General features: G+C 37.4%; 2 protein-coding genes across 2 annotated transcripts; one reads left to right on the top strand and one right to left on the bottom strand.

The window, feature by feature from the left end:
* The first annotated feature begins 13,025 nt into the window (after positions 1–13,025).
* Positions 13,026–14,607, top strand: LOC149155664 (lysM domain receptor-like kinase 3). Its single transcript, XM_089444491.1, has 3 exons — positions 13,026–13,944; positions 13,991–14,073; positions 14,156–14,607. Exons 1-3 carry the CDS (start codon positions 13,281–13,283, stop codon positions 14,483–14,485), a joined length of 1,077 nt encoding a protein of 358 aa, XP_089300617.1. The 5' UTR covers positions 13,026–13,280; the 3' UTR covers positions 14,486–14,607.
* Positions 14,608–23,135: 8,528 nt separating this feature from the next.
* LOC149155663 (uncharacterized) lies at positions 23,136–24,449 on the bottom strand. Its single transcript, XM_089444490.1, has one exon. The coding sequence runs from the start codon at positions 24,447–24,449 to the stop codon at positions 23,136–23,138; it is 1,314 nt and encodes a 437-aa protein (XP_089300616.1).
* Positions 24,450–25,388: the final 939 nt, after the last annotated feature.

The following is a 25,388-nucleotide window of genomic DNA, read 5'->3' as shown; positions in this document are numbered from 1 at the left end:
TAATTACATTAATCACATCATCTTATATTAATGTAATTATTGTGATGTAATTCAAATTAAGTCCATCAAAGATCTTATGGAGCTCATCTCTAATTCCTACATTAATATGAGCACATTTATTTATGTTGAATTTTAATTGAATAGCAATGTAGTTTTATTCTTGGAACTTTAAGCACCAATTTATTTATTTGATTTTTTGAAGGGCATTTGTTAAATCTAACCATGAACAATCAACCATAAAACCATTAATGTATAGTCAGCAACGTTCATAATAAAAGGTTTTGGTGTCAATCACAACATTATGGTGACCAACATTACATAGGAGGCTCAAAATGCTACATGTTTACTAACTAGCCTCGAGAGAAAGAATATGAGGGAAATTGACATCTGAAGTGTTTTTACAACACCTAGCACTAAAACTTTTATGAAAATTTACACAAATACATTTAAAATGACAAAAACTGGGCGAGCAAAGGGGGAGCGATCTTATTTGGTATTAAGATGGAGATTCAAATTATTTCCATCAAAGATCTTATGGAACTCGTCTCTAAGTGTAAGCTAATACGCTGCATACCCTCAATGTCCTGTACGCTGCCATGGGCTCAAACTTGGAGAGCGAATAAATAGGAAGACAACTTAGCGGCATTGAGCGTAAGATGTAACTTAGCTCAAGGTAGGTAGGGTATTTTTAGGTTGGTGGTAGATTTTAAGAATCTGTTGAAATTTGATAGTGAGGAGAGAAGTCAATTTGATTGTGAAGAGAAAAGTTTTTTATATGTTTTGGAAATGTATAAAAACTTTAGTTGGATTGAATATAACTATCTAAAAGTAAGTAGGACATTTTTGACATTTTTATGTTGATTGTAGATTTTAGAAATATCATAAAATCTAACTGTAAAGTGGGAGTTCAGCTGTATATTTTGGAAAACTACAAACAACCTAATGAATTCAGTCGTAGGAATCTCACCGCTAGGTAGCGGAGTAAACTCATACAAATTCAGTTTGTCGGACTCTGAAGTTGGAAATAAGCAGGCTTTTCATGGCATAATGGAGCCATGGCTATGTGAATCTACAATGCATACAGGCATGTAAGCTCCCTTTATGGCTATTAACAGCTCCTCAACTGCCGCCGATAATTTGGAAACAACTGCAGTTATTTCCTTCATTTACTGAAACCAACTGCAGTCATTTCCTTAAATTACGGAAACCAACTGCAGTTAAATTAATTTTTTGTTGGGAGCTCCTGGAGTGGTCCATTACTCCCTCTGCAGTTCTCTACCATGATCTGTGGAACACTTGACACATAGCCAACAGAAGCTTGATGGAAGCTTGGCTATAAATACTTCTGTTTGGTCCCCAAGCTCACTAACTCAATCCCCTTCAGCCTTACACCATCAAGTTAGAGTGAGCAGAGCTTGGAAGTGCCACATGGATGAGAGATTTTGGGTGAAGTTCTGTTACAAAATATTTTCTTCCCATTCCCTCTTGCTCCCCTTTTCTTTGCAGTACATAGCATGAACTTGGTAGACATTCCGAGGAGAAAGAAATTAGTAAATCTGCTCTTCATCCTTTTCAGCAGAACAAAAGGCGTAGGAAAGGGGTTGCACATTTTCTTTTGGTTGAAACAGATTCACAGCTGATAAATTTCAAAGCATAGCTCCGAGAAACGCGCATAATGGTGTTTGATTTGCTAGAGATTACTTCAATCTTAACAAAATATCGGCTATTCGTGTCTATCCGAGGAGCTTGTTTTGTATGGTTTTGCTAGTTGATTGGACTGCGAATTAGCGAGTTCTGTGGGCAGAAATCTGATTCAATCTCATTGATCAGCAACTGATTAATACTGGTACCCATTTTATTTCACTAATTTGGGTACAGCGGAGAAAACAAAAGGGAAGTGCACTGGGTCAACCACAGCGGAAAGTCTGGTATCGGAGTGTGAGTAGCATCAATGGTCGGAGGTATGTTTTCTTGATAATCAAGTTTTTTACGATTCTTTACAATTCTTTTAAGTATTTATTCCACATTAAAGAATCATTATTTAGTTATCATTTGGTATCAGAGCTTTTTTTTATCTCTGCCTTGGTGCTTATAGACATGTTATGTTTGGCTAAATGTCATATTTTGATAATTTTCTGAATTAAGACATTTATTTGGAAATATGTTTAATTTTTGCTCAATATTTATGCTTATAATATTTATTTAGTTTAATTATATGCAATTTGGATAATTATTGTGCAAAATTGATTCATTATGCTCTTATTTAATTTGCATGAATTGATTATTTCTGCTCTAATTAAAACATGTTATTTTGGATGAGTATATGAGACCCATCGTTAAATGTTATGCATGAATATTATAGTTTTATTTATGCAAATTATCATTATTCTCATATCAAGTTAATTTTTATGTAAGAAATAATGTCTAGTGATCCATATAATTTTAATTGATTAGAGAATAGCCACAACATCTCTAATTAAATAATATTATATATTAAGTTTGATTAGGATTACTTAAAGAATATTCAGACATTAATTGTAATTAGTTATACTAAATATAATAAATTTTATCCCACAAGAATTTTTATTATATTTATATAATTAATTAGGATAAAATATTAAATTATTCATAACTTACCCACAAGAATTATGAATTAATAGTTTTATCATAAAAGTTCAAATCTAAGATAGAATTTATATCAAATTATAATCATAATATACCCTTTAGAATTATGAATTAAGTGAACAATTTGATAAATTCTATCATAAAGAATAATTGAATATGCTTGAATTGAAAACTTAGCCCACAGGCAATTTTTATATTATTAGATTCAATTTTAAGCATGGTTTACATTGGTAAAGCATGAAATTTTTTTTTTAGGCCTCAATTTTAACATAAGCATGCGATCTTTAATTTTATACAGTTGTACAACCTGCAAATTTCTCTGAAATTCGTTGTGATATCCCTGAACTTAAGGGAGATAACTATAAGGTCTGGGAGGAGAGAATTCTCCTTCATTTAGGGTGGATGGACATAGACTATGCTATTAGGAAAGATGAACCACCAGCACTCACTAATACCAGCGCTGCAACAGACATCACGCTTTATGAACGGTGGGAGCGATCTAATCGTTTAAGCATGATCTTCATTAAGACTAAAATTTCAACTGGTATTCATGGTTCCGTTGATCAGCATGAAAAGGTCTGAGACTTGCTGAAAGCCATTGATGATCAATTCGTCACTTCAGACAAGGCACTAGCAAGCACCCTAATCATGAAGTTCTCATCCCTAAGGCTCATCAGTGTGAAAGGTGTGCGCGAGCACATCATGCAAATGAGGGACACTGTGGCTCAATTGAAGAAACTCAAGGTTGAAATATCGTAGTCCTTCCTGATGCACTACATCCTGAACACCCTTTCGCACCAATACGGACCCTTCAAAATCTCATACAACACACATAAGGATAAATGGTCAATTAGTGAACTCATGACCATGTGTGTTCAAGAGGAAGAGAGACTGGTGATGGAACTGGGAGAAAGTGCAATGTTGGCAACGCGCGGAAAGGGCAAATCTCAAGCCAATAAGAAAGGGAAAGGTAAAGTACCTCCCCAAGCTGATATCAAGAAGGATTCCAAGTGTTTCTTCTATAAAAAGAAGGGACACATGAAGAAGGAATGCGCCAAATTTCATAAATGGCTTGCGGACAAAGATAATCCAATCTCGTTTGTTTGTTATGAATCTAATATGGTTAATGTCAATATTAACACCTGGTGGATTGATTCTGGATCAACAATTCACATTTCGAATTCCTTGCAGGGTTTGCAAAACCTAAGGAAGCCAGTGGGAAGTGAGAAAAACATCTTATCAGGAAACAAGATGGGCTCACATGTGGAAGCTATAGTAACATGCTATGTAACTTTAAGTAGTGGCTTTGTTTTAGAATTAGAAAAGACCCTTTAATGTTCCAAGTTTTTCTAGAAACTTGATTTTAGTTTCAAGGCTTGTACCTTCTGGATATTCCTTTAACTTTTCAGAAACATCCTTCAGTTTATTTTATAAATCTGATTATGTTGGGAATGATATTTTGTCTAATGGTCTTTACTGCATTAATTTACAAAACAATGTCACTTATGATTCAATGCATGTTCACACTAGCACTAAAAGATGTGTTATTAATGAAGATTCCTCTAAATTATGGCACCGGAGACTAGGTCATATCTCCATAGAAAGAATCAAAAGATTGGTAAATGAAGGGGTACTTAATACTTTGGATTTTACTAATTTTGAGACTTGTGTGGATTGCATAAAAGGAAAGCAGATCAACAAGTCAAAGAAAGGTGCCAATAGGAGTTCAGACATATTAGAGATCATACATACTGATATATGTAGTCCAGACATGGACTCACATGGTCAGAGATACTTCATCTCTTTTATATATGATTACTCACGATATATGTATCTCTACATGCTTCATAAAAAGAACAAAGCATTAGATGCCTTTAAGATCTTTAAGGCTGAAGTAGAGAAACAATGCAGCAAGCAAATTAAGATCATGAGATCAAATAGAGGTGGAGAATATTATGGTAGATACATAGAAGATGGACAAGCACCTCGGCCATTTGCAAAATTTCTTCAAGAGCATGGGATTGTTGCCCAATACACTATGCCTGGTTCACCCGACCAGAATGGTGTAGCAGAAAGAAGAAACCAAACATCATTGGACATGGTGCGGAGTATGCTTAGCAGCTCCAATCTTCCTAAATCCTTGTGGACTGAAGCACTTAAGACGATAGTGTATATATTAAATCAAGTTCCAACGAAGGCTGTTGCTAAAACGCCATTTGAATTATGGAAAGGTTGGAAACCAAGTTTGCGAAATATGCGCATTTGGGGATGCTCGTCTGAAGTGAGAATAGATAATCCACAAGAGAAGAAGCTAGACCCAAGGACCATTAGTGGGTATTTCATTGGATATGCTGAAAGGTCTAAAGGTTATAGATTTTATTGTCCATCTCACAGCACTAGGATTATGGAATCAAGAAATGCAAAGTTTCTTGAAAATGACTTGATCAGTGGGAGCGATCAAACCAGGAACATAGTTTCTGAGAAGGATCATTCAGAATCTCAACCTTCCACCTCAAGTGATAGATTGGTTATTGTTCACAGCACCCCTCAAGTACAAACTGGTGTTGAACAACCAATTGTTGAAGTTCCACAAGCTGCTGACGACATTCCAGTAGATCAGGTAGTTCAAGAGTTGCTAAGAACTTTTGAACAACGATTTGAACCACATACTTCTCAGGAAGATGATGGTACAACATTAAGAAAATCTACTAGACCAAAGAGATCAGCAATTCCTAATGATTATGTTGTGTATCTGCAAGAATCTGACTACAACATTCGAGTTGAAAATGATCCCAAGTTCTTTTCACAAGCCATGAGTTGCAAAGAATCAGAATTATGGTACGATGCCATGAAAGAAGAGATGAATTCTATAAAGAGTAACGAAGTCTGGGATCTCGTTGAGTTGCCTAATGGTGCAAAAGCCATTGGATGTAAATGGGTCTTTAAGACAAAGAAAGACTCATTGGGCAACATTGAGAGATAAAGGAAAGACTTGTTGCTAAGGGATTCCCTCAAAAAGAAGGAATCGATTACACAGAGACTTTCTCTCCTGTATCTAAGAAAGATTCCTTGCGCGTTATTATGGCATTAGTAGCCCATTTTGACTTGGAGTTGCAACAAATGGATGTGAAAATGACATTTCTCAATGGAGATCTAGAGGAGGAGGTTTACATGAAACAACCTAAAGGATTCCCCTCTAGTGATGGTGAGCAATTGGTTTGCAAGCTCAAGAAATCATTATACGGTTTAAAACAAGCATCCCACCAATGATATTTGAAATTCCATAATGTAATTTCTTCTTTCGGTTTTGTAGAAAATATTATGGATCAATGTATATACCTAAAAGTTAGTGGGAGTAAAATTTGTTTTCTTGTTTTATATGTGGATGACATTTTGCTAGCAACCAATGATAAGGGTTTGCTGCGTGAGGTGAAACAATTCCTCTCTAAAAATCTCGATATGGAGGATATGGGTGAGGCATCTTATGTCATTGGCATTAAGATCCATAGAGATAGATTTCGAGGCATCTTGGCTCTATCAAAAGAAACCTATATTAATAAAATTTTAGAGATATTTCAGATGAAGGATTGTTCACAAAGTGTAGCTCCCATTGTGAAGGGTGATAGGTTCAATTTGAACCAATGCCCAAAGAACGACTTTGAAAGGGAATGTTGGAACGATATTAGAGTGATCCAGGTTTAGACCACTAGAGAGCTGCAAAGAAAGTAATGAGGTACCTCAAGGAACCAAAAACTACATGCTTATGTATAGACGGACGGACAATTTGGAAGTAATTGACTACTCAGATTCTGACTTTGCTGGATGTGTTGATTCACGCAAATCAACATCAGGATACATTTTTATGATGACCAGTGGAGCTGTATCATGGAGGAGTGCTAAGCAGACCTTGATTGCCACTTCCACTATGGAAGCCGAGTTTGTCTCCTGTTTTGAGGCTACTTTACATGGTGTATGGCTTAAGAGTTTCATTTCTAAGCTTAGAATTATGGATTCTATCTCTAAGCCATTGAGAATATATTGCGACAATTCAGTTGCTGTTTTTATGGCTAAAAACAACAAAAGTGGGAGTCGAAATAAACACATCGACATTAAGTATTTAGCTATAAGGGAACGTGTTAAAGAAAAGAAAGTGATCATTGAGCACATCAGCACTGAGTTGATGATCGCTGATCTTTTGACTAAGGGCATGCCACCGTTTAAATTCAAGGATCATGTAATGAATATGGGACTTGGTTCCATTATGTAGTTTCTCATTGTATGGACAATGTTATTTTAATGAAATTCTTAATTATTGTGATGTTTTTCTCATATTTATGTGCACCTTAATTTGATTTCAGAGAATTCATCTGTGTGGGACCAAGAATAAACATAGGGTTTATTCATTAAGAAATTGTTGCCACATAAATTATAATAGAAATAAATACATAGTAATACATGAAAGATAATACTCGTCATCAGAGGACTTATCCCTATGATTCATATATCTATTACTTAATACAGATTATCAATGGATTTTAAAATGAGACATTAAGATTGAAAGTATGGACCAAGTGGGAGAATGTAAGCTCCCTTTACAGCTATTGACAGCTCCTCAACTGCCACCAATAATTTGGAAACAACTGCAGTTATTTCCTTCATTCACTGAAACCAACTGCGGTCATTTCCTTAAATTACGGAAATCAACTGCAGTTAAATTAATTTCTTGTTGGGAGCTCGTGGAGTGATTCAGAACATGATGAGCCCCAAAAATGGATAATTATATGGGCTCATTCAACCTCCTAATTCGACTTAATCCACCATTCTCATTAGTTTATTGCATGTTTTTTATTATATTTATGCTAATAGAGTGAATTGGGTTAGTCATTATGCCAACAAGCCTAATGGGTGCTTTGTGCAGATTTTTAGTCAATTTTGAGACAAAATCAAAGGTTTAAATGAGCACTTGACAGCGAAATTTTTGGAGAGGATTTTTAGGAAGGTGTCCCCTTCATTTATGGGCCCTTACCTCGAATTCTCCACCATCAGCTCGGAGTTCAAGGGCCACCAAATCGATTATCACAAGGGCAGCCGAGCAAGTGCTAGTAAAAGTGTTGTTATCTACAAGTTTTGGCAATCGAGTTCCTAAAGTTTAGGAGGGTTGTTGGGGTCCTCAATTTGTATAAATAAGAGGGCTTAGGGCCTCATTTCATTTAGTCACTTTGTAGGTATAAGTTAGCTAGTTTGTAGTTCGATTTTAGTCATTTTTAGGCAGTAGATCAGCTCTGCATTTCAGCACACTTTCAAGCTTTCCCTTGTGGACAGTTTTTGATGTAACTATTATTTCTTGCTCAATAAAGATGAATCCAGCTTTGCACCAGCTCTAATCTCTTTTAGGAGGTTGTAGCTCTTGGGGTTGGGCCCAACTCAAGTGCCCAGTACCTCCTTTGTTTACTGTTATGTGTTTTTTGTGCATTCTTAGAATAAAATATGCTATTTAGATTTAAATCTTGTTTAGTTATTTAGGTTTCTTTTGATGATTAAAAAGGTTTTTCATGTTCAGATTGATTTGATAGGTTAATGACAGAGAAGATCTTCAGAAAAAGGCTATCAAGCACCTCTGATCTCACCTCTCCCTCAGTGGGATCGTGAGCTGGGACAAAGGTGACTTTGCTGCCAACAAAAACACTTTCTTTGCTTCACCGTGCAACTGTTAGTGTTGTATTCTCGTTTGCAGAAGTTGATACCAGTTTTGGTTAGATGATCAGGTCAATGATTGCTTAGTTTGCATAGCATTTCACATTATTTCGTTGCAAATAAACTGCTCTTCATTTTCCTTGTTGTTCTTTAGGTCAAATTAGGTCAAGATAGCTAGATATTGGGTTTGCATAGTCTTTGTTTGGTCAGTTTTAGAAAATCGTGTGCAGATCACCTGTATTACCTCTTTATCTACCTTTCCTCCACCAGATAATCTACTCCAACCCTTAATCCATGATTCCTACCCTTCATTTGCCATACTTTTCCCACCTTGCCCTAATTTCTACATTCTTGTGCATTATCGCTTCCTCCATCCTCGAACAAATCCAATAGCTCATCAGCCCCATTCACCAGGTCCTAGAACCCTTAACATCATTATCCAACCTCCATTCCCACTTTCCCACCATCTTTCCTCCATCAACCCTCCAAAATCCTCTTTGCGGAACATCCTGTAGAATAATTACAGAACATCCTGTAGAAATTTCAGAACATCCTGTAGAACCTCTGCAGACTTCCTGTAGAAGCTCACGAAAGCGGTTTCTTGAGATACGATCACTGTGAAACTCTATGGAAGGGTGCTAGGGACCCCTTAGGCCCTCTTCTAACCTTCCCAACCTCCTGCAAGCATTTCCTTTTGCCAATCCACCTCTCCACAGTAAAAAACAGTTAAAGCACATGCACAATAATTCTGCCAACTTACTCAAAAATACAAAAAGATGTTTCTTTTCAGATGTTACTGTAGAAGTAGCTTAGACACATGCATTTTACCTTCCTAGAAGTCAATGGCATCTCTTTCTATAGCTTTCATCATTCTTCTTGCACCAGTAGGGTTATTCGGTAAAATTAAGGTTTGCTAGGGTTTGCGTTTCCTTTCCACTTTCAATTTCTTTCTGCAAGTAGATTAGCCTCCTTTGAGTTAGCTTTCATCCATCAGTTAAAAAGATTCTTCTAAGAGCTCATAGAAGTTGGCTTAAGCTCCTAGTGGACTTGTGCCAGCTGATCAAGTGACAGCCGCGACAAGAGCTAGTACTTGTGCATACAGCACCATCGCTTCCAAGTTTGTTACGAACTACCGGGTTGATAAAATTAAAAAAGGGAGTCTCAAGAGTTGCAGCATTATTGCTGCAATACTGGGGCCCACCAGAACACTTGACACATAGCCAACAAAAGCTTGATTGAAGCTTGGCTATAAATACTTTTGTTTGGTCCCCAAGCTCACTAACTCAATCCCCTTCAGGCTTACACCATCAAGGTAGAGTGAGCAGAGTTTGGAAGTGCCACACGGATGAGAAATTTTGGGTGAAATTCTGTCACAAAATATTTTCTTCCCATTCCCTCTTGCTCCCCTTTTCTTCGCAATACGTAGCATGAACTTGGTAGACGTTCCGAGGAGAAAGAAATTAGCAAATCTGCTCTTCGTCCTTTTCAGCAGAACAAAAGGCATAGGAAAGGGGTTGCACATTTTCTTTTGGTTGAAACAGATTCACAACTGATAAATTTCAAAGCATACCTCCGAGCAGCGTGCATAACGGTGTTTGATTCGCCAGCAGATTAGTTCAATCTTAACAAAATATCGGCTATTCGTGTCTATCCGAGAAGCTTGTTTGGTATGGTTTCGTTGGTTGATTGGACTGTGAATTAGCAAGTTCTGTGGGCAGAAATATGATTCAGTCTCATTGATCAACAACTGATTGATACTGGTACCCATTTTATTTCACTAATTTGGGTACAGCTGAGAAAAAAAAAGGGAAGTGGACTGGGTCAACCGCAGCAGAAAGTCTGGTATCGGAGTGTGAGTAGCATCAATGACCGAAGATATGTTTTCTTGGTAATCAAGTTTTTTACGAGTCTTCTTTATGATTCTTTTAAGTATTTATTCTGCATTAAAAAATCATTATTTAGTTATCAGGGCACACTGATAGCAGGCGATCCACTGACAGTAGGCGATCCAACATTGACAACAGACTTCAAAAATATCCTACTCGGTTGATGGTGTTGGTCTTCATATCTATATGTTTGGCAGAGCCCCATGGGCGTAATATAAAGTAATATAAATGCTTATCAAAATGAAAAGCAAAAGCCAGTTCCCTCTGCCATCAGAGAAAATGGCATTGCATAAAGAAAGCAGGTTTTCGCTTTTTACAAAAGTTATTTTTATTAAATTTTATTATTTTCAGAAAAATATAAATATAAAAGTTAATATAATTTTAATTTAATAAATTTAAAATTAATTTAATTAATTAATTAATTTTAAAATATGAAATGAAAGTTATTTTTATTAAATTTTATTTTAAATGAAAATAATTTAATTTTATGTTAAGCTCCCTGTTTGTAAGAGATGAAATTTTTGATTCGTACAAGATATAGATTAAATTAAAACATCTTTTGATATTCTATTTTTTAAATATTAATTTTTTATTATATTTATTATAAAACTTTTTTGTTTGATAAATTTAATACTTATTTTAAATTAAAAGAATTCTTAAAAGCCAAATTTTTACTTAATTAATATCATATATATATAGATCCTAAACATAATTTAATAATTTGTTGTGTAAAAAATAATAGATTTTTTTTTTCCATTTCCAAATATAAATAAAAATTATTTTTTCTTAAAAGATTAAATAATAAATTAAATCACGAATATTGATTAACTTTATCATAAGAGTAATAATAATAATAATATCTATTTTTAAGGTCACAACCAAGCCAAAAACCAAATTGGTGTATGAGACCCCCTTGTTTGTGGGACAAGGAGGTGGACCCACCTCCGTGCAGCAATTTGACTGCTAAGTCTACGAAGGCATACATACTCTACCCCCCTCTAGTTTTGAACCTGTGACCTCTTAGGAGGAAACACATGCTCTTAACCATTAGGCCCACTCATGCTCTATAAAGGTGTTAGGGAAAAAGAAAAGTTAGATAGTCTACCCTTCACATTATAATGACTGTAAAATTACTTCGAAAACATTCATAGATGCTTCTTGATTTTGTTAATTTGGATAAGGTAACATCATATGATGCCCTAACTAAAATGAGAAAATGACACTACACTAATAAAGAGAAAAAAAGCTTCTCCACTTATTAAATAGAGAGGAGATTTAGGAGGTAAATTTTGACTCATAAAACTAAAGAAAATGTTATGATTCCCATAAAGGAGTGGAAATCCTTCTTAAGGAGTCTTTAAGAATCCACAATTGTGATTGACAACAATCTAAATGTTCATATAGAGTATGAAGTATTTTCTATATAAGAAATAAACTTTGGGGTCAAGTGACTCATGAAAAGGAAATTTATGGAGAGTGAAGGCTACCAACTTGAAAATATTGAAAAGTGTAGGACTTATCATCATATCTCTTATGCATAACGTTTCTAATCTTGTAGTTAGGAAAGGATTCCCTAAACACGAAACTCAAAGCATCATTATTCATACCTTTAAAAGTCAAGTATAAGTAATTCATCTATGTATAGGATCGTCATGATTAGCACCATGTTAATCACAATCTATGGAAATATTGTGGGAAAATAAACAATCATATGGCTTGAAAGCCATAGGGAAAGTGTTAAAGGAGAAGTTTGATTAAGGGGATATCAATTCAATGTGGACCACCTTATGACATTGAGTATCATTATGGAAATCTTGCAATAATAAAATCATTTTTCTTTGTTGTTTCATTGATTTCAGAAAAGATTTTGTTACTATGCCGAGGATTATCCTTTGGAGTAGGTTGGAAGGGATAAAAATTCCTTATTTGTTGGCAATTGTTATGATAAGGCTATATGAAAATGTTGTTTCCAAGGTTATGAGTACTTAGGGGTGGTTAAATGAAATTAATTGTAATATAGGAGTTAAGCAAGGTTGTTCACTATCTCCTACTCATTTCAGCTTTTACATTGCAAAGTTATAATGTTGGCAGGATGAAGTTTGTTTTAATGGTACTACTATCATCGATATATAGCATCATCCTTATTTTTTATGTTCGTGATATTTTTTCTTATGGAGAAAAATATCTATGACCTTAATAGTTATCTAAAGATCATCAAGGTCTCTATGAGGATAAAGAAAACAAAGGTTATGTTAATCAAATCCTATAGTATCACTATTGACACTTTCATAGATCACAATTATAATTTGGTGGAAGTTCCTTCATCCAAATATCTTGGGATCCATATTTATCATAAGATTAATTAAAACTATTGTGTTGAAAAAAGGATAACCAAGAAGGTGGAAAGCTTATTATGGGCTTGGAAAGTGTATATTAATATATATTTAGCTTTGGAATAAGATAAAACTCCCATTTGATACATGCATCACTCTTGTTATCCTACATGGATGTAAAGTTTAAGGATGTAACATCTCTTAAAAATCCTCGCACGCGAGTGCATGATATGATGGTTGGGGCTGTCGGTTGCCACACTCCCCACCAGGTTTCGATCCCCGACGCTGCTCAACAGCGTTTATTTGCTACAATGTGATTTGTAATATATATGCTACAATGTGATTTGTAATGTGAATGTAAATTACAAAAAAAAAAAAGCCCATAATGCTTCTTCTGACCACTAACCCCTCCCTAAAAAAAACATCTCTTAAAAATCCTCGAAAATAATCATCATCGCTTATCGTGGCTCGTACGAAACCCCGTCCACAGCCGAACCGATGTGAAGTTTAGGGATGTAACATCTCTTAAAAATCCTCGAAAATAATCATGGCTAGTACGAAACCCCGTCCACAGCCCAACCGACCTAACCCATAGTGGAAAACACACACAGACGACCGACGGGATGCTCCAGGACAGTGAAGAAATGTATTATCATAATGTTCTGCCCAATGGCGCATAAGTTGGGTGTTCGTTTCTGTGGGGAATGGGGAGCTAGTCTGAGCAGGGTGTTTATTATGCATCATGTGCCGAACCAAACCCAAAATGGTGGCACAGCCAATTCCCTTAAAATCTCCAAGAAAACCCCATCATTCAGACGAGGTCCTTACCAGCAGGACCACGGACCCTGGAAGCTCCACCCAATTCTCAAAAGAATCCGGAATCTCTACTAGCAGTGCTCAATCTCTGGCCGGCCTGAGAGATTTGCTGCCAGAGAATCCCCACCTCTATCCATTTCATGAAATCAAGAGGGCAACCAAGAATTTCCGCTCTGGAAAGCTCGGGAATTCTTCTGTCTGGAAGTGCACGCTGAGAGGTAAATCCGTTGTCGTTACAGAAAGGAGCCGAACGGATTCGATTGATTTTAGGGCAAGATTGAAAGAAATCTGTAATCTTCACCATAGGAGCATTATTAATCTTTTGGGCGGGTGTGGGGAGGAGCGGCGTCTGTATCTTGTGTATGAATATGTAGAGGGTGCAAACCTGAGGGAATGCTTGAGGGGTAGCAGAGTTCCTGGATATACTGTGCTATCTTCATGGCTTTCTAGGGTTCAGATTGCCCTTGATGTAGCTCAAGGGCTTGAATATCTTCATCATTATACAGGTTTGCGTTATGTTCACAAATACATGAAATCCAGCAGTGTAATCGTTGTGGAGCCTGATTTCAGGGCAATGATTGCCCATTGTGGTACCTATAAGTTAAGCGGTGAATCCGCTGTTAGGGCATCTTCCAGTACAGAGATTACAGGGTGAGGGTTCTGGGGACACTGGTGGGGATTACTGGCGTTCGTCCAGTAAGAAAATTGTTGGTACACAGGTTTACATGGCTCCAGAGTATGCCTCAAATGGTGTTATTTCTCAGAAGACCGATGTGTTTGCTGTTGGGGTGGTGTTGGCAGGATCCTGTGAAATTACATTATGATGGGGCGAAGGAGGAGTACACGAGGGTGTCGCTCATCGAGGGTTTGTCTTCGATTGTTTCTGAGCCTGACTGTTTGGGCAGACTGAGATCGTGGATTGACCCTCGGCTTAAGGATTCTTACCCTGTTGACGGTGCTGAGAAAGTTTCACGACTTGCAGCGATGTGTTTGGATGCAAATCCCAGCAGTAGACCTGATATGAGGCATGTAGCTGGCGAGTTATCTAAAATTTTTCTGATATCCAAGAATTGGTCAGAAAAATTGAATGCCAATAAAGCAATCCTTACAAGCACATTTGAGGCCAGGTAGTGCAGCAGACAATTGGTTTTTCATATTCTAGCTTTTGCATAGCTATGCATTCAGCATGCTTCATCAAGAATCTCTTTTTAACTTTCATTATTTTATTAAATGAGTAGCTTTCAAGAATCTCTTTTTTGGCTTATTTTATTAAATGAGTTGGCTGATAGGCTTGGCTAAATTTTGTTGAATACCTGTATATCACATTTCAAAATATTATTGAAATTTACAATCAAAATAAGAATGGTTTGTTCACTCTTTCAAATGATTATTGGTGGTTCAAATTAGAGTTGTACCTAATAGTTTAAATTAGAGGTTCAAATTAAAGTTGTATCTAATAGTTTAAATAGTTTAAATTAGAAAATTCTAATGGGTGGTTCAAATTAGAGTTACAACTAATAGTTTAAATTGGAAATTAGAATTGTCTTGAGTACGACTTTTCAAAAAAAACCACCATTGAAAAAATTAAACTATCCTAACAACCTAACTCAGTAGCTTGGCACAATCATTCCTTGCTGCTCAACCTGACTGGAAAAAAAAACACATGGTGACCATTCTAGCGATTGCGGGTCCCATTTCTGATGCAGTCACACCGTTGTATTATATTTTGATACAGTTAAGAGTCACATGATGCAAATTCAAAAGCAGAGAATTATTTTATGACCACCCAAGGATTTGTGTAAATGGATTTTCAGTTTTGATTTCTGTAAAGGATTTTCAATTTCAAATCGTTAGTGGGAGTGTTTTAAAATTTATATAAAAAGTTTGTATTTTTTTTTTTTTAATTTATGTATTTCAGATTATATTTAATATAAAAATATATAAAATTTAAAAGAAATAATAATATATTATTTAAATAATTTGCAAAATAAATATTAAAAAAATATTTAATATATCCAAAAACTAGAATAATATAAAAATTAGTATGCTTTCGTAATTAATTTTTTTTAATCAAAATTAAATTCAGTTTTAATAGAAATAATATTAATATGTTAGTGGTAAAGTCAACTAATATTTTACAACTACTTCATAACCTAATAATAATAACACTTCACAACTTAATAATAATAGACCATTTTTCCATTTTGATCAAGAATATTTATATAATATATGCAATATTAGTATGTAAGTATTATTTAATCACAATTAATAAAGATTGTGTGGTATATTTTATGGGAAAATTTAATTTGTGTAATTCTTGAAATTAAAAAAAATATATGGGCATTGAGCAACCTTGATGCACGTGAGGGATTATGGTAATGTGTATGATTTATAAATGGTACATGTCATTTATGGCAATGAGTAAGAGGGAACATAGTTTGGTCATACTATTGTAAACAAGGAGGTCATGTGGTTTTTGTCAAACCCAAGCTCAGGGAAACGTGCAAATCCTGGAAATGAAGGACCAAGAGGCTTCACATGGAATCACTAACTAGTTTGCACACTGCTAGTTGTTCGTTTAATGCTTGGGTTGAAGGAGCACGTGATTCAAATGGCTCCTCAAACTACTCGTGGTTGGATTTTGACTGTTCTTCTAGTATGCATTACTGGTCGAGAGGCAAGGGAATGACCCACCCATGACATTGGGCATTTCTATGACTACAAATCGAAGAGTCTCCATGTTCAGGTTCAATGCTTGGAAGGTTACCATTTTAGGGTTCATTTCTTTGTGGCCTTCACTCATAGAATTGTTCATTATGCCACATGATAGGCAAGTTAGGAAAGGTTGACATGTAGGGAGACAATTGACTCATTACCAAGCTTGCCAAGGCACAAAAATAGTAGCAGAGATGTATTGGGGCCAAATTCAATGAAATGTTCAATAAGAGATTGAGTTCATGGAGGAGGAGGCACCACTAGAGCATGGATTTATCCATGACACTGGTAGTGATGAGGAGATGAGGGATTGGGTACTTGATACAGGTAGCACTCATGCCTGGGAAATCAAATACCTCGAGACAATGAACCTATAATTGCAGTTGAAGACCATAGTTTGTAAAGTGTTGATGGAAAGAAATGAATCATATCAAAAAATAATGTCGTGGTTTGATGATATGTAGCTCCATCTCAAAGCCACGGATGCCAAACTCATAACCTTAGCTAAAAGGCCCATGGCTTGGAATCTATTGCTACTTAAAACAATCTAGGATAACACACCTCCAATACCTCTATTTGCATCACCTCAAAATGATTCTCGACAAGTTTAAGTTCCTTGTCTTTTTGTTTTTATATCACAACATTAACACTTAATTTCATATAGGTTTGGCTTTAGTCATCTGAGCAATTTAGTTCTACAGGAATTTCTAATAGACAATATGAGTTATTCAAGATGGACTAAAGATCTTTTTTTTTGGATGCTAGTATAATTTCTCAAGTGGGAGACCAATAGACTCAATTTATGTACAATTTCTTATGTTTTAGTTTAATATAATTCTTGTGCTATCTTGAAATTTTTTTAACCAATCTAGTAAAAAAAGCTAGATACTTTACAATAGACTTTTTCAAACTTTTAAATACTTTTAATGGCATTCTAATACCATCGCTAAATTCCATGGACCTATAAACCACACCTATTTCTGTTAGAAATATGAAAGAGAGCTCGATTAAACACAACACCAAACAAAATATTGTATTGATCTTACGAACATTACATATATAGGAATACATGATCTTTCTAGATTCGAGAATGGTGGATCTAGATTACTAAAAATAGCTAGTATACCTATTAACCTAGGAACTCACATAATACAACTCAGGACAACTTGGAAGTCATGGAAGCAATACTTCCAACACCCTCCCTTAATACTTACATGTAGAAAAAAAAAACCACATTATAACAATAGATAAATCTTTATCAAATTTGTTTGATATGGTCATCATCAACACCTACATCCACTCTGGAATCTCGCAAACTCCACTCCTTCAGCACCACATCTTTGAGTTGTCACTTGACCTCCATTTAAAATGTAACCGCCTCTGACCATCGTTGATGATGCTTCTCAACCTCCCGAAGCACAACGAGTCAATCTTGATATTAAACCATCCTATGGAACTGCCACCATCTGTGAATCCACGACCCTCCGCAGCCTTCATCAGTATCTAGGATAGCATTCTGGGTGCAGAATGTCTTCAGCAAACAATTCTACAACTTGACCTTGTATAAATAACTTGTACTGAGGCTCCTGGAGCACGACGGGTCAAACCAACTTGAACTTATTAAGAACTACCTATGACTAATGCTCCTGGAACATGATGGGTCACATTAATCTGTTGAATAATTGGCATGTTCTTTGCAGTTCTGCATCATTTGATTCTTACCAACAACTCCTTTTTACATTAAAATTTCTACCCACAATTACTCCTTTTTCCATATAAATTAAAACTCCTCACACCAATCAAATATATCTCAAACCAATTATTAAAATAACCTTAAAAAATAAAGGTAAAAAAAAAGGTAACTATTTCACAAATCAAAAGAAATGTGCCCAATTCATGCGTTTGTCTTTAAAACAATATCCCAGGAATAAAGTTTTTAAATCAATCTTGTCGTATTCCACACCACCCCTGGCTCAGCCAAATAAATCAAACGATCCACAACTATATGCCGCAAGAATCAAGGGGCTAATCACCACTCTGCATGCACAATCTGAGACTGATCGACCTGTTGTCCACATGAAATGTCGGAAGAGGAACTCTCAAGCTACCTGAGAAAAATCGGCTAGTTAATTCAACAATGGAAAATAATGAATTTTGATTCCACAAACAGGGTAATCAATAAAATCAGCCAACCTTTTAAATATATCAGATCTGAAAAACAATGCTCGCACATAGATATAAATAGGAAAAAATAAATCTCACTTATATCAGATCTGAAAAACAACACTCACACATAGATATAAATAGGGAAAAATAAATCTCATAATAGAAATCAAATGTAACACACTTATATTAATTTATATATGTACAAAACAATAATACTCAAGACTCTCTCACATCTTCTTGGCTTTCCTGTGAGGGAATCAAGCCAGATTTAGCTCTGATACCATGTTAGAAATATGAAAGAGCCAAATCTAGCTCTGATACCATGTTAGAAATATGAAAGAGAGAGATATCGATTAAACACAACACCAAACACAATATTTTATTGATCTTACAAACATTACATATATATGAATACATGATATTTTTAGATCAGAGAATGGTGGATCTAGATTATTAAAAATAGCTAGTACACCTATTAACTTAAGAACTAACACAATACAACTCAGGACAAATTGGAAGTCATGGAAGCATTACTTCCAACAATCTCCAAAATTTCCTATAAACCACACCTACATCCTTCAAAAATTATTAACCAATTATTCAACAATAAAACATGCCCCATCAACTAAATCTACTTCTCAACTTTACACCAATCATTTATCAAACTTGAAACACATCAATATAGATCTTATACCAATTTACATGTGATTAACTTTTTTTTTTTTTTTCTGTAAATCAGCTTGTTATATTAAAAATGTACATAGATTACAAAAATTCTGCTCGTGCAGACAACAGGCTGCCAAACCACATTGCAAGACCCCACAATATTACCAAAAGAGTTCACCTTACGACCCCGAGCACACCACGCAGGGTGGCAGAACAAAAAGGTGTTTGACTCAGACCATTTAACTAAACAAACACCTAACTGAAACATCAGATAGAGACCACTATCGACATACCAGGTAGAGAGCACCAATGACCACCCAAAAAACCAACCAAAGCAGAAGCCAAACCAATTACTTCTTGAGCACAGTATGTTTCTTGGAAGCTTCCGGAGCTGATTCAGTCATCGAATTGCCTGCCTGCGCAGGCATGGGATGATTGCTCTGAAAGTTGCCCGCGTGGTCGTCCCTTCTGTTCTCAGCCAGCCTAGCATCCTGCTCAATGGTTTGCCTTAAGAGTTTAATTAGGACCGTGAGCTTCTTCGTGATGGTTTCAACCTCTTGTTCCAGGGCACTTATCTTGAAATCCAGGCTCTCTAGGATAGCTATGTGTTCCTTAGACATTGCCTCAATATTATGTTGGATTTGACGCAGTTGGTCTTCATAGCTTCCCTGCATATTTAGGGCTTTGGCTAACAGAGTTTTCATTCTCCAACTTTCAGCTTGCGTTCTTACAAATTGGATGAAGCGTGTGGTAACAGAGCCTGGATCCTGGATCCAGTCCACCTCCTTCTCCAGTTCTTGCTCTTTCAGATTCCTTTCCTCTTCAGTGACCTTAGCCTCCAGGTCTTCAATCTTCCGCTTGTCCTTCCGTGAAGTGCAGGCCTCATATGCCTCCCTGGCTTTCTTTAAGTCCCTATTGGCAGAGGCATTTCAGCTTCCTTCCCCTTCCATGATCTTACTAACACACAAGAGCGCTCTAAGTTCTACCAGTGAGAGAGACGGGTTCAAACTTACAACATGATAAAATAATACTTTTACCCCTGTCTGTTGTTGTGACTATATAGATGTCGAAGGAGGAGTTACCGACAGAAGACCGTTCCTTCCCCTTTAGCTTGCACGTCTTGTCATCATTACTTCTGTGCGGTGACAGTTTGTTTTGGTTATGTCTCGAATTCTTTCCCTTGCTATCACCTCCTCTCTCCTCCTCCGGATCATGCCAAGTGTCCCATTGCTTGACGGGGCGTCGGCGGCGCAAATCCTTAGTAATCATATCTGGGATGAGCCTCCCTTCCTCCTGCTTGAGCATTGAATGCTCCTGATCTGCTTGTCCTTCCTTAATAGTGTCTACGGTACGCACAAATCTTTTCATGGAATGACAAGGTTTTAGAATACTGACCCAACAGCCTCATATTTCGTTGGCCAAATCCTGCCTTGAGAGCAAGGTACACTTCTCTTTTAATTCGGGGCATGCGACGTCCTGCCAACGGCTGTCCCACATGCTAGTTGGGTGCTCAATTCCATAATTCGCCAGATGGTCCGCAACCATATTGGCTTTACGTCACACAGCCTGAAAAATCAAGCCTTTCAGCTCCCCCAGATGTTCTGCTATGTTTTCATTCACCTTGGCAAGTCTCCAGTGTTTTGTTACCTTGCTTGCTTTTGTTCCCGCATATAACTTTCTTGCCGCTGTTATCGCCAGCTGAGAATCTCCCTCAACCACCGCTGCGCCACCCTGAATCTTTCTGAGAATTCTGAGACCTTGCTCCATGGCAGCGAACTCCATCTCGTTGTTTGTTCCTTCTCCTAAGGCTCTGCTGTAGATATGTTGAATCTCGCCTGCACTGTTCCTAATGATGCCCCCGATACCTGCCAGACCTGGATTGCCTCTTGACGCTCCATCGAAGTTTAGCTTGAGAAAGCCTGCAGGAGGTCGTTTCCAGAAAGTTGACGTGGTGTTCGGCTCCTGTTGACAGTTCGTTGTGACCATGCTTCTTCCATCATCCAGTTTGAAAGCTTTTAAAATACGTAAGTCTCTAACCGAAACTTGGTTATCTTTTTCTGCTTTGCATCTGACCAGAATTAATTGTCTCACATTTTGGGTTATTGTTTCTAGCGAATGATTTATGTCTCTGTGTTCGCTTAGAAAAATTCTTCTATTCCGTTCCTTCCAAATTGTCCAGGTAATAAATCCTGGCAGTGTTCTCCATATACTGTTGATTCTCGAATTGCTGGAATAAATGCTTCACCAATTCATAATGGAGTCCTGGATAGAGTCTTCGGTTCTGTCTGTCTGTTGCATTATGTTTTCCGCCCAGTTCCATAGGTGACAAGCCCAAGCGCATGTGTTGAAGAGATGATTCATCGATTCTTCAGCCAAGTTGCACATGGGGCACCTAGATGGGCCGTGAAACCCTTTCTTACGGAGATTTTCCCAGGTGAGTGTTTTTCTACGCATCAGGAGCCAGAGGAAAGTTTTAATCTTGGGCCAAAACAAAGAATCCCAGACTTTGCTGCTCCATTGAACCTCCTCAATTAGGTTATCTCTGGCTTCTTTGAGCGTGAAGTTGCCACTTCCTTTCTTGCCCCATCTTAGTTGGTCTTTGTCCTCAGCTTTCCTGATTTTCCTTTTGTTTAGAAGGTTAAGCAGGTCCCTGACATTGTTGTTCACCTCAGTTGTGTTTTCTGTTTCGTTAATCATCCATTCTCTCCATTCCTGGTCCCTGCTACTGTGGTTCCAGTACTGATTTACTGTGGTTTTCCCCATCCCCTGACATTGTCTTTGAAGGTTTGCAAACTCGGGTCCTCCCAGCTTCGGGAATTGTTGCCAGGCATCCTCCCAGAATAAAGCTGTCTCCCCATTGCGAATTTCCCAGAAGCTATGTTCCTGAACAATTCCTCGATTTCTTCTGGCAAGGTTCCAAATTGGAGAACCATCTGGACTTTCCTGCATTCTGATTAAATCTTGATTGCTGTACCTTGGAGCATACTTTTCCTTCCAGTGTTTTGCCCACGGAAGATTGGGTTCCTTCAGCCATCTCCACCAAAGCTTGGCACCACAAGCTCTGTTGATCGTAGACGGGTCTAACAAATTTAAACCTCCCAAGTTCTTAGATTTGCACAACTTATCCCAAGCCACTAGTGCCCATTTTTTCTTCTCTGCATTGCCAGACCATACGAAGGATCTTTGAATTACTCTCATCTGTTGTAATACTCCTTTTGGAGCAGGGAGTATGGAGAGCAGGTAATGGGGAATGGCTTGCAAAACTGCTTTTGTTAGGACAAGCCTCCCTGCAAAATTGAGAGCTCTGTGGGTCCAGTGTTGACATCTCTTCTCCATATTAGCTAGAATCTTCTCCCAATGCTTTTTTTGCCAGGGTTTATCTGTAAGTGGAGCACCTAGGTACTTTGAGGGGAGATTTCCCCTGCGGAAGCCTAAAATTCTAGACAGATTTTTTTGAACAGCTAAATGCGTATTGAAGAAAAATATGGTAGATTTAGAAAGATTAATTTCCATACCTAAAGCTTCACTGAATAGATTGAGAATCTTTTATAAAACCCAGGGCTTCTTTGACGGTCGGTGACCCGTGCAGCGTTGTATCATCAACAAACTGCTGGTGAGTAGTCGCTGGAATTGACGGTAAAGGCTGTAATCCTTTGATTTTTCCTTCTTCCTTAGCTTTGCAAATGAGTCTGCTCAGACCTTCCATCAGGATCACAAAAAGGAAGGGAGAAAGTAGATCTCCTTGTCGAATGCCTCGGGAGGGGGAGAAAGGATTGGCAGGGGAGCCGTTGACAAGGATAGAAAACTTAGTGGATTTAATCAGTGCCAAGATCCATTTGATCCATTGATTGTCAAAACCAAAAGGTTTCAAGATGGCTTCAAGGTAGTTCCAGTTGACCTTATCATAAGCCTTAGTTAAGTCCAATTGCATCATTATCCCTACTGTTTTCCTGGTGTGAAGAGTATGAATCATCTCCTGGACCAGTAATATATTGTCCATAATCTGTCTTCCTTCAACATACCCAGATTGCTCTTCAGAGATTAGGCCAGGAAGAATGGGTTTCAATCTGTTGGCAATAACTTTAGAGATGATTTTATAAATTACATTACATAGAGCGATAGGCCTAAATTTCGCTGGGGTGTTGGCTTCTGCTTCTTTGGGAATCAGGGCGAGGAAGGTAGAATTTAGCGATTTGAGAATCGATCTAAATCGCCGAGAGTCTTCCACCACTTCCTAGACATTCCCAGCATGCTTTATAAAAGTTGATGGTGAAGCCATCAGGCCCAGGTGCCTTGTCATTCGCATGCTCTTAATAGCTACTTCCACTTCCTCCAACGAGATTTCCCTCACTAGAGCCAGGTTTTGCTCATTGATGATTGTTTTAGGAATGGACTTGGTAAGCTCCTCAATTGCTTTTGTTCTGTCTACTTCCGGCTCTTGAGCTATGTTATTGAAATGATTTGTTAGCAGGGTAGCCACTTCTTGATGATTCTGAAGAGTTCCTCCTCTTTCGTTGTTGAGACTAAGGATTTTGTTGGCCCCTCTATAATCCAGAGCAGACCTGTGAAAGAACTTAGTGTTCTGTTCCCCTTCCTTGAGCCATTGTATCCGGGACTTTTGTTTCCATAGTGTTTCTTCCTGTTGACAGCGGAGTTGCCATTGTTGCATTAGGATTTTTTCTTGGTCTGCTGAGTCTTGGTCACTGTCCCCATTCGTCCAACCTTTGTGAATTTGTTCTAATTTCTCCTCAATTATGGCTTTCTCCTTGAATATGTTCCCAAAGACTGTGACATTCCACTCCTTGATTCTGTTTTTGATGTATCTTAATCTGCTTTCTATTTTGTACATTTTGGTTCCTCTTAAGTCCGTCGATTCCTGCCACCACTTCTCCACAAGTTGAATGAAATTCGGGTGATTAAGCCAAAATTTCTCGAATCTAAATGGCTTGTTTCTAGGAGTCCCCTGGATAGCAGCCACAAGAGAGATGGGCCAATGATCTGACCCCCCAGTTGGAAGAATATCTGATTCCACTGTTACTCCCTCCAACAGTATGCTTTCAGAAACAAGAAACCTGTCAAGCCGAGAGGCTATCTGTTTCTCACCTCCTCTCCTATTATTCCAGGTGAAGGCTCCACTTTTTGGTAGGATGTCCACTAGTTTGGCTGAACCAATGAAATCAGTGAAAACTTCCGAGTCCTTGTAGAGTTTTCTAATCCCTCCTTTCTTTTCCAAAAGCGAAGTTATCATATTGAAATCTCCACCCATGATTGTCTTCGTACTGGGATATCTGAGCTTTAAATTTGTAAGAGAACGTAGGAATATGAATTTTTCTTCTAGTTTTTGAGGTCCATAAACGTTGGTGCATAGAAATGTCTCAGAATTGCCAATCAGTTGAGTTTCTATAGCTATAAAGGATCTGGTCGCTTCTGCTGAGAGAATGTTGATCACCCGGGTGTCCCATAGGGTAACTAGACCTCCCTCCCAGCCATGACTGGCTGTTTCCATATATTTTATATGTTTACCAAGCCTTTTGCTGATAGTCTCCATGGTGTTTCTTACACATTTGGTTTATTGTACAAACATGATATCTGGTTTCTCTTTTTGGATCTTCCTTTTCAGGAGTCTTTGTTTCGCTTGGCTATTGAGCCCTCTAGCGTTCCACGAGATGACCTTCATTTAAAACTAAAAAGATTATTGGTAAGGAGGGAAAGCTTCTAGAGCTTTCATCTTACCAGAGTTTATCATTAATATTCCCAGGTCCTGCAGTGTCTCACTATTTGTTCTGCGACCTCTCCTTTTCCTTTGTATCGAGCTGGTTGATGAATAAAGTGGGCTTTTTGTGTGGATTCCCAGTCCTTTCGCTATACCCAATTTCTTATTCTGCCTATCCAGCTCTGCCTTCTGCCTTGCAATAAATATATTATTGATTTTTCTAATCTCCTCTTCCGGGACGTTTTCCATTCCTTGCATTTTCCAGTTTTCTGCCATTACTGGTAGGTTAACACCTTCCTGTTCCAAAACCTCATTCAGTTCCATTTCCTCACTTCCAACATCACTAATCATCATTTCTGCATCTTCATCTGGCCCTTCTGTTATTCCTTGCATATGAACTTCTGCGTTGTTAAGATGCTCCTCCACTCTTTTGGTTGTATGATCTGTTGTTTCTTTATTTCCTTCATCAGTATTTGGTTCCTTATTTTGCTCTTCTGATTCTGTTTCCGTATCTAATATTTCAAAGGCATTATTGGTGTTGCCTTGTGCTGTTCCTATTCTGTTTGGTCTTTTTCTGTTTGCTCTCTGTCTTGCTTTGGGTCTTATGAAGGTATCCTTGTTCTTTCCTACCTGCTCTCCTCTAGGTTCTTCCTCTTTCTTGTTTAATGGACATTCTCTTATTAAATGTCCATGTTCATGACATTTTCTACAGCGAAAAGGGATCTGCTCATAGTCAATAGCTTGGAAATAGTCCTCATCCCTGTATTCCAACCA

This window comes from Pinus tabuliformis, chromosome 9, assembly GCF_031772625.1.
Source record: "Pinus tabuliformis cultivar Carrire ecotype Pingquan chromosome 9, CPIR1, whole genome shotgun sequence".
Taxonomy (NCBI): Eukaryota; Viridiplantae; Streptophyta; class Pinopsida; order Pinales; family Pinaceae; genus Pinus; species Pinus tabuliformis.
This window is presented reverse-complemented; position numbering and strand designations above follow the sequence as displayed.

Bases quoted from the DNA above. Each gene is read 5' to 3' on its own strand.
- LOC149155664 (XM_089444491.1), top strand. From the start codon at position 13,281: ATGTGCCGAACCAAACCCAAAATGGTGGCACAGCCAATTCCCTTAAAA. The intron at 13,945-13,990 runs GTACCTATAAGT...GGCATCTTCCAG, and splicing joins GGCAATGATTGCCCATTGTG to TACAGAGATTACAGGGTGAG. The intron at 14,074-14,155 runs GTTTACATGGCT...TGGTGTTGGCAG, and splicing joins AGAAAATTGTTGGTACACAG to GATCCTGTGAAATTACATTA.
- LOC149155663 (XM_089444490.1), bottom strand. From the start codon at position 24,449: ATGGAGACTATCAGCAAAAGGCTTGGTAAACATATAAAATATATGGAA.